This window comes from Oryza glaberrima, chromosome 7, assembly GCF_000147395.1.
Source record: "Oryza glaberrima chromosome 7, OglaRS2, whole genome shotgun sequence".
NCBI lineage: Eukaryota > Viridiplantae > Streptophyta > Magnoliopsida > Poales > Poaceae > Oryza > Oryza glaberrima.
This window is the reverse complement of record NC_068332.1, coordinates 4471189-4481073: the sequence shown is the minus strand read 5'-3', so window position 1 is coordinate 4481073 and position 9885 is coordinate 4471189. Positions and strand designations below refer to the sequence as shown.

The window sequence follows — 9885 nt, the reverse complement described above, 5'->3', positions numbered from 1 at the left end:
GACAACTTGGATTAAAAAAGCAAGAGCAAAATCATACCTAAGGGCTCATTCGATTTAAATGATTTCCATAGGATAATTGTAGGAACTGAAACCTTAGAATTTTTTTCTACGAGCATCATTTGTTTTATAGAAATGGATCTTACTAAATTCCTAAAAGGATTGTTGTTTTACAATCTTATTTCATAGGATTCATAGCATGAGGTAAGAACTCTCGAAAAAAATTCTCAAGGATCCTTTGATTTGAAAATCCATTGAACCAAATAAGCCCAAATAAATATGGACAAAATCACAGTTACATCTAAAAGTACGGGAGTACAAGAACACCATGCATTGTCCCATTTAGAAAAGCACGGGGCACAAGCAATGATGGGTATCACGTATTCCCTTTGTATTTTAATGGATGACGCCGTTGACTTTTCATCAACTTTTAGCCATCCATTTTATTAAAAAAATATATAATTATTATTTATTTTATTGTAATTTGATTTATCATCAAATATTCTTTAAACATGACATAAATATTTTTATATTTATATAAAAATTTTAAAGAAGACGAATGGTCAAACGTTATTTAAAAAGTCAACGGTGTCGTGTATTTAGGGCCCCTTTGAAACACATGATAGGAAAAACACAGGAATATGAAAAATGTAAGAATTGAAGTGGCATGTTTTACTAATCCTATAGGAATGGAAAACACAGGAAATATGAAAAGAGTCCCTTTGATAGCACCATAGGAAACAAACAAAGCATAGGAAAGTTTCCAAGAGGTTGGACCTCTTGCTTATTTTCCTATGAAATTGAGTATAGGAATGCAATCCTATGAAAAATTTTCTATACTTTCATGTGAATCAAAGGGTTTCATAGAAAAAATTTCTTAGTAAATTGGATCCTTCAAAATTCCTATGGAAATCCTCCAATTGAAAAGAGCCCTTAAATACAGACGGAACACGTGAGAAGCTAGAATATGACCATAAACACGCAACGGGCAACGAGAGGGGCAGGATCACAGGAATAAAGCTGCAGGAAGGAATATGACCATGTACATGACATGCATGCAGGCCTTTTGTCTTCTTTTTTTTTTTTCCTTTTTCTTTCGGTTTTGATTTATCTAACCTTTTCCGTACGTCTTTGATAGTTGATGCAACGTAATTAAATCGATCAGATAGAACGCCAAAACGAACGAAACCATACCCAATTCGTCCTCCAAGTCCACCCAAGCACGCGCGCTGCGCGCACACGCACAGATCGAATTGCTCGATCGCTAGCTAAATACCCAATTCATCGACCATGCAGCTCTCAGGCGCCGCGGTGTGGTGGGAAGAGTGGCAGCTGCGCATCCTGGTCCTTGCCAGCCTCGGCATCCAGTGGCTTCTCCTGTTGGCTGCCCCCATGCGCAGGTTCACCATCCCGGTGTGGTTCAGAACATGCATTGGTGTCGCGTACAGTAGCAGCGACGCCGTGGCGATCTACGCGCTGGCCGGCCACCCTCTTCAACCGCCACGGCGGCAACGCGGCCAGCAGCCGCGACGACGGGTGGAGCAGCAACAGCAAGGCGAGCGTGGTAGAGGTCCTGTGGGCTCCTGTGCTTCTCATCCACCTCGGCGGGCAGCGGGAGCTGGCCGCCTACCGCATCGAAGACAGCGGCCTGTGGATGCGACACGCTGTGACGGTGGTGACGATCGCCTTGTACGCCTTCTACAAGTCGTGGCACAGGCACAGCTACGGCGACAGGAGGCTGCTGGCATCGGCGATCCTGCTCTTCGTCATCGGGGTGCTCAGCTTCACCGAGAAGCCGTGGGCTCTCCGACGGACCAGCCGCATCAACCGGCTGGCGGCCGTGTCGTCGTCCATGGTACAAACCACCAGCAAGTGGAGGTACTGCTTCACCGAGCTGAAAATGGACAAGAGTGACATCCTCCACGCCCCTCCTGGGGTAGACGACACTACTGATGTTGTCGAGAGAAGTCAGCAACACATCTTAACAGATAGAGAAAAGGTCCTACTAATACTCTCTGACATGTCGCTGCTAGCTACCGACTCTCACCTCAAGCAGGAACAACGTCAACGCAGATCTTCGGAGGAGGCGGAGAGAGATTGGCTGACCCTAAGCCCTAGAGCAGAGATGGGCTCCAAGCGTTGGCTACGCATTGCGTTTGGGCTCATCTATACCAGAGCCAATGTCGCGTTGACCCCAGCATACCTGGCCTACCCCACATACTGCTGGTGCCGTTCCTTCACATCACCGCCATCGCACTCTTCGCCGCCAGCAGCAAGCGCCACCACAACGCCATCGACTTGAAAACCACCTACGTGCTCCTCTGCCTCACCTCCGCGCTGGACATCCTTGCGGAGTTCATTCGGCAGCTGCTTTTCAAGCTCATGTCCATGGCGAATGTCCCAACGCTATGCGTATGCGAGACAGTCCCCCAGTACAACAACCTCATCTGGTCAGCTCTCCACAGGATGGCACAGCCCGCTGGGGTCTTGCTCAAATGCGCCGCGCATGTCGGCTACAAGGATGGATTCTTCGTCTGCCAACGCAGGAACCTGTACCACATGTTGGCCGGGTTGATCTTCTCCAACCTTGTAGAGGTGAATGCTAGGGGCCTCGACTTGACCAGCTACCGGAGCTTCGCGCCGGGGAGCCGAAACTGGGTGCTCGATGAGAACCTACGCAAGGCCTGCGGTGAGGAAGTACAGGACAGCCTGCGCGGGTCCTTTGATAGGAGTGTCATCCTCTGGCACATCGCCACCGACCGCCGCATGAAGACTGACAACCGCATCGACGACATCGATAGGAAATTTCTCGAGTGCACGCAGGCGATATCCGACTACATGGCCCACCTTCTCAACCTTCGTCCCGACATGCTCATGACCGGCAGTAGGCAACACCTCTTCACGCAGGCAATGGAGGAGGTTGAGCTCATCTTGAAGGACATTGAGTCTCAGCAACAACCGCATAGCCTCCAGATGCTCAAACAAGACATGCTAGCTGAGAAGATCATCGACAAGGCAAGAGCTAAGGTCAACCCCTCGATTGACGATAAGCATGCACCCAAGTACCCTCTCGTCCACGACGCATGCAAACTCGCAGAGGAGCTGTTTGATAAGATGGACCGCATAACACGGTGTCAGGTGATGTATCGTACGTGTGTGGGTGGGTATGCTCTTCTACTCCGCCAGCATGTGCAGGGGATACCTGCATGCCAAGAGACTCGGAGAAGGCGGCGAGTTCCTCTCCTTCGTCTGGCTCATCCTCTCGCTCAAGGGCGCCAAGACCTTGCCCGACAAGCTCCAGATGCCAGAGCCGGAGCCAAAGTCGGAGCCTTCTTTCCCTGACCAAGGAGAGCCTACCGCTCCTGTCGCATCCACCAACGACGATGGCGAGGACCTCAGCTTCCTGTTTGCAGGTAACCCCTCGTTTTTTGAGAGATACTCCGGTGCTTCCTACTCGTAGTATTATACTACCAGTAGAACTAATCTGAACCGTTTATTTTTTTAGGGTAGATTGGTACTAAGACATATTTGGGGTAGATTTGACACTTAATTTATTTCTCCGTGTGGGTCTCGTGGTTAGCGTCGCTCGGAATCCTCATCTATCGCAATCGAGCGGAGGTGGAGAGCGTGACTCCTTCCGCCGGCGCCTCGACTCCTTCTGCCGGCGGCGCTTGTGCATCCCGTTCCCTTCCGCCAACGGCGGAACTCTCCGGCGCCCCTCTCCTTCCGTTCCCCTTCTCTGCTGGCGTCTAGCCGCTTCCCCACCGGCGTGCGCGCAGGAGCTTCTGCTGTGGGATGTTTTCCTGTTCATGATTTTGTATGGGTTGCGTTTTGCCTGAATTCTGGTGTGAACTGAACAGAGAAGGGAAAACGTTAGTTGGAAATTTATCTGAAATGCTGCAGTTCGTTTCATAGATATATGGACTAATCCATGTTAGTACTGAAGACCAACTGATCATCAATTGTTTGGTTTAGTTTTTAACTGTAACTGATCCTTCAGTTTGTCTCTGTCTGTTTGGTTAATTGACCCTACTCCCTGCATGTATCTGAATTCTTCTGGATGTGAAGCAATTCGTTTCAGATATGGATGTGGATTTAATACCCTAGTATGTCACAATGTGTTGAATTCTTCTGCATCTGTGGCATTCCGTTTCAGAGATGAATGGGCTTATCTGAAGAATCATGCTTTTAACTTGCAGGGCTAGTTGAACTGTTGGATCGCTTGCATGAAGTAAGTATTTTGCCCCCAAGCTGCCACTCTTATACTTTCTCTGTTTCTAAATATTTGACACCATTGACTTTTTAATACATGTTTGACCGTTCGTCTTATTGAAAAACTTTTGTGAAATATGTAAAACTATATGTATACATATAAGTATATTTAACGATGAATCAAATGATAAGAAAAGAATTAATAATTACTTAAATTTTTTGAATAAGACAAACGGTCAAACATATTAAAAAAGTCAACGGCGTTAAATATTTAGAAATTGAGGGAGTATATTTAAGTGAAATCCCAAGCTGCTAAGTTGCCATTCTTATATATTTAATTGAAATCCCACTCCTATGTACTCTTATATAGCAAAACCGTTTTACTGTAGACTTGTTCGATGGTCGCAAAATGCATTGACAGTGATATGCTATCAACCATAAACTCTGGACAGAAAGTTAATTAGGGTTGATCAAAGAATAGTTTGTCAGGTTTTGCTGCTATCATGCTTCTTCAGCAAGCTCTCCCTTGGTCTGTTCAATGGTATATGCAACCAACTTCGTATGTGTCAGAAAAGATGCAAAGCAAAATGCTCAATTCAGTAGATTGTCGACAAGATTTTTGATGACATCGAGCAATGGAGCAGCTGCGGGCAAATGTGCTGGTGCATTTCTCTCAGAGAGCTAGATAAACGTTGGAGGCGGCGGAGGCGAGTGCGTCGGGAGGCGGCAGACGAGGGCGAGGGTGGCGGAGCAGGCGAGGTCGGTTGAGGCGGCGGAAGGGAGGAGTCGCGAGGGAGGTTCTCTCGGCATGGGCTCCAGATGCAGGTGTCAGTTCCAGAACGAAAGAAGATAGGGTAGATATTGTTATAAAGTGAAAGTGACGATTATACCCCTCCGTAAATAATTTTATGTAGACAAAAGTACCCCCTCCACAATTCTACTACCATTAAGTGAGTTGGTAGTAGAAATAGATCTGAACCCTTCGATTAAATAAGATCAACGATTCAGATTTTTTTTCTACTACAAGTAGAAAGCACCGGAGTAAGGCTCTCGTTTTTTTTACTTGACTAATAGCCCTCGTTCGTAATCACCTCCTAGCACTAAATTACTTGCTTCTTAATTATACCCTCTTCTCTTAATTAGCTATTATGACTAGCAGTAGTTTCATGCGTGCTCATTTGTACCGTTGCTAGCAATTCTTGTACGTGTTTTTTGTACTCCGTCGCTCTGTTTCATGTGCAATGCGGTAATATAGAACGCAACGTTTGGGAATCTTTTTCTTCTTAAATAAAGGAGTTGATGGAAAAAGTGTTTTTATCCCTGGAAGGATATCCTCTCGTTTCTCGTTTCATGTATGTCAACTAAATATAGTTATATATTTTTTAAAAAAATATAAAAAAATAACAAATATAATTGTGAATGTACGATAACTATTTTCAGTTTTTTTTTTATAACTTGTAAAAAACGAATTTGGCTTTGCATATTTGTGGTGTGATATATATTTCATATTAGTCTATGTTGTCATTTTTTAAAAATCTTTTATAACTATTTAGCTGACATGCAAGCAACGATGGGTTCTCTCGAGGGATGAAAATCCACGTCCAAGTTGATGAATTGGAATAGTGAATGGGAATAGTGTCCCTGACTCCTTGTTAAGCTTTCCTTCACTTATGTTCCTTTCTTACCGATGCCCTTGCCTAATATATGTTCCCTTACTTTTATACTATTATATTACATGTACATCCAGGCCATAATAAGGTTCAATTTTACTTAAAAAAGAACACCTGAATTTACTTTAGAAAATAAGATCTGAAGTTTTTTGGTGATTCAAAAAGAGCAAAGGAGATCTGATGGGTAACATGCTTTTATCCCATGCTAATTTCTTGTGACCATTAATCTTTTTCTGCCTTGGTTTTTGGGTTTCATATAGAAAGTCCGTTTCATCCCTCTGCTTCGAGCTCCGCCATTACGGCAAGGCCCAGCGCTGTGAAGAACATTGAAAGCTGGGAAGAGTTTACAGAGCATTTTATGAAATCAGAGTACAAGCTAGTATATATATAATCCAGCCCAATTCAGATTTAAATGTGAGATGTGATCGATCGATGCATTCAAGTATGAATAATCACTTATATATCAGGTGGTGCTGGTGTTCATGGCACCGTGGTCGGAGCCGTGGAAGCTGATGAAGCTGACGGTGGAGAGGATGGCGTCGGGGCTGAAGAGCGAGGAGGCCGAGGTGGGCATGCTCAGCGTGGACCGGTTCAAAATTCTGGGGCGGCTGCTGCGGGTGGAGGCGCTGCCGACATTCGTGCTGGTGAAGAAGCGCCGGGCGGTGGCCCGCGTCGTCGGCGTCAACCGGGAGGATCTTCAGAGCAGCATCAACAAGCATCTCACGCCCTCTTCTTCTCGATAAAATATAAAGTTTTAAACCACTATAATTTTAACATCCAAACTTCAAATCCAACGTGAATCTTAGATCTAGTGCGCCAAACAGAACCTTGGTGTTGCGATTCTTGGTTGATTATATGAGACAATCGAGTAATGCCATTCGACTTAATTATGAGTTGTAATCGTTTATCATACTGTATTTGATATATTCAACCTTCTTTTGAAAAAAAAAATGAAGACGAAAAGATTGGATGTCCGTCTACTATTTATACTTAGTTCTTTTTTTTTTGAAAGAATTCTTTTCTTGATAGGGATGTTAGCACAAGATAACTGCCGTAGCTTAAAATATATTTTTTTTAACGGAAAACAGCACTAGGGTGCATTTTCATTGAATAGAGCAGGAGAAAATACAATCCCTAGGGGCAAAAGAAAAAAACATAGAGCCTAGAGCTATACACTATACATAGTGCGGGATTAACTCGCGCAGTCGCTTTGCCCCTGCTAAAGCCCAAAGGCTAGCCTCTTCTTTGATTCTTGACATGAAGAAGCTCGTTGCCGCCTCTTTGCGGTCAAATATTCGCCGATTTCTCTCTTTCCAGGTTTCCCATACAACTAGCATTATGAGTGACCGGAGCCTTTTTTTCGGGACATTAGGCGTGTTTGCAAGGTTCTCCCACCACTGTTGCACTGACAGTGCCTCCTCCCATTGAGCCGGCTCAATCTACTGGTAGCCCACCATCCAGCAACAAGGCCCTATCCTTTTAGTTTATCTACAAGTGGCAACGAGGTGCAGCGCCGTCTCAGCCTCACAACGGCACAGAGGACAACATCCGTTGTTTTGCCATCCCCTTGTCGCAAGTCGATCTGAAGTCCAGACTCTATTTTGAATGATGAGCCAAGCATGAAATTTGCATTTCCCCGGTGCCCAGACTTTCCAGATTAAGGAGTTGAAACTTGTGCTCGGTGTTCCTTGACATTGCGCATGGTAGGCCGAGGAGGTCGTGTAGCGTCCGCTACTTGTGAATTTCCAGGTAATCTGGTCCGGTTCTCTGATGCCTAAGTGAATATTCCGGACCGCTTGCCATAGGGCAACCAGTTGCTCGACGAGGTCTACTGTAAAAGGCGAGTGTGATTCCAGAGCCAAGTCCTGAACCCAGGCGTCCTCCTCCTTTCCATTTCGAAGAGACCTCCCTCTGTTTTTAGAGATCTCATAGACCAGCGGTATGAGGTCTTTAGGTCTTTGTCCCTCGATCCAGGCGGAATCCCAAAAGCATGTTGTGTTCCCATCTCCAATTGTTATCTTTGTTGAGGCGGCGAAAAGACTCCTGTCAATTTCATCGCAGGGCGTTTCTAGTCCCACCCAAGGCTTGGTCGGGTCCTTCCACTCGTGCCATAACCATCGCAGCCTCAAGGCCCTCGTGAATTTCTCTAGATCTAGGACTCCCAATCCTCCCTGGCTGGTTGGCAAGCACGTCTTTTTCCAGTTGACTTTACATTTTCCTCCAGTGATATCTTCTGTGCCAGCCCAGAGAAAGCGACGGCGCCGCTTGTCTAGCTACTCGAGGGATTCCTTCGTGGTTTTCAAGGCAGTCAGGAGATAGATAGGCTGCGCCGTAAGCACAGATTTGACGAGCATGGTTCTTCCAGCTGCTGCCATGTTTTTCCCTGTGTAGCTTAAAATATTTAGTGCATGTAAATCACATATGTAGTGGAAACATGTAAATTACCGTTGAATCTAAAAATTGACGTATGAGGTTGATCCACGTCACCAAGAGATCTAAAAATGAACATCTGATATTGCGGCAGGGGATTAACCGGACTGGAATCTTAGCAACGCACCGCACAGTAGTCACGTGCAAGGCAAACGAAACATCTCCTGTTCGTGGCCTCATGGAAGAAACACGAGAAGCTTGATTCGCGTGAATGGGTTGTAGGGGAAAGACGCTTGCGAGGAGGCCACCTTGAAACCAATGGTTGGATTTCCTTTGGGAGAGCTGCTCGGCACCACCAATGGCATACTTTGACCTGCTGCCAGCTAGGCTCGAGCGGATTCAATTCATCCGGGCGCGGGCGTACTGTGGATGCGACGCTACTACATCCCCTCTCCGGCCTAGCTGTGTACTCCCTCTGTCCTAAAAAATGTTGATTCCTAGAAGCCCGATGCAGTTTTAGCCCAGGCAGTGAAAGACCAAAACACCCTCGTCAAGTACAACCATGATTAGCACTTTTGTCTTTTTTAAAAAAAAACCCTGTGAACACTAAATCATTCCTAGCCCCTTCCTCAGTACCCAGGCCTCCCACCACTTGATGTTCGCCGTCGATGCATCACTGAGTAATGGTGTCGCCTGCATTTGACGACGACGCCAAATACCAAACGCATCAACACCATAAACCAGCAAGCCTCCACCTTTTTTGTCGCTGCATCGTGCATCAAATCCACCGTCTTGCACAACTCCGATGGCACCGCCGTGGCGGCCGTATCCGAGCTACCTCCACCCGCCATCGACGCCATCTCTTGGATTAGCGCCGCCGCCGCCACCAGCGCTGCATTGAAGCCGACATCGGATCCGTCGTCTCGCAACCCTCCTCTACCACCACCACCACCACCGCATCTGGGCCACCGTATGGACGATGCCGCGACAAGTCGCAAAGGGTGGGAGGAGGCAGGGGTGGAGCGTGGAGGGAGGGACGCATCTAAGCCAGGACGACGTCGCGGAAAGTCACAGAGGAAGGGCTTGTGGTGGAGTGGAGAGAAGTGGCGCATCGCCATGGGATAGGTGGGAGATGCAGAGAGAAACAAGAGTACAAGACGATAAGGTCGAGACTCCAGAGGGAGCGGATGAGTAGTTGATTTCGTTTTTTATTTACTCACCTGACATGAGACAGGGAAAGGATAAGTACTGGAGTAGTAGTATTTCTCGATCTCTGCGTGGGAATCGGTTTTTTTTGGGACAAACGTTCAACCCCAGAGTTCGACATTTTTTTGGGACAGAGGGAGTAGGCCGAGGAGTAGCTGCGGTGTGGAGGAGACTCACTGGGAGGGGCTCTGGTGGGAATCTGCCTATGCCTGGATGGAGGAGTAAAGACCGTCTTGAAGACATGGTGAGGCGGTAGCTGGCGTATAGGGGATTTGAAATCCCGGACTTTCCCGATTGCAAGGGCCTCCTTGAAGGTGCGTGGACGCATCGGCGAAGTGTTATCCAACGGATCTGGTGTCGCCGACATGTGGGAAACTCCTCCTGGAGAGGTGAAGGCTGCCGATCTGGGCGGAGGTGGCGGTAACGATTC

The 9885-nt window shown here is 46.8% G+C and overlaps 1 protein-coding gene and 2 pseudogenes across 1 annotated transcript; all 3 read left to right on the top strand.

Moving 5' to 3' along the window:
• The first annotated feature begins 1287 nt into the window (after window positions 1-1287).
• LOC127779306 (uncharacterized) lies at window positions 1288-1894 on the top strand (annotated as a pseudogene).
• A 12-nt stretch (window positions 1895-1906) lies between these two features.
• On the top strand, window positions 1907-3457 carry LOC127779305 (uncharacterized; annotated as a pseudogene).
• A 2602-nt stretch (window positions 3458-6059) lies between these two features.
• LOC127779304 (thioredoxin H2-2-like) lies at window positions 6060-6622 on the top strand. Its single transcript, XM_052306032.1, has 3 exons — window positions 6060-6063; window positions 6140-6258; window positions 6347-6622. Exons 1-3 carry the CDS (start codon window positions 6060-6062, stop codon window positions 6620-6622), a joined length of 399 nt encoding a protein of 132 aa, XP_052161992.1.
• The last annotated feature ends 3263 nt before the right edge of the window (window positions 6623-9885 follow it).

What these genes read in the sequence shown, in the direction of transcription:
- LOC127779304 (XM_052306032.1), top strand. An exon ending in TGAAATCAGAGTACAAGCTA is followed by an intron (nt 6,259 to 6,346) that starts GTATATATATAA and finishes CTTATATATCAG; the next exon opens with GTGGTGCTGGTGTTCATGGC.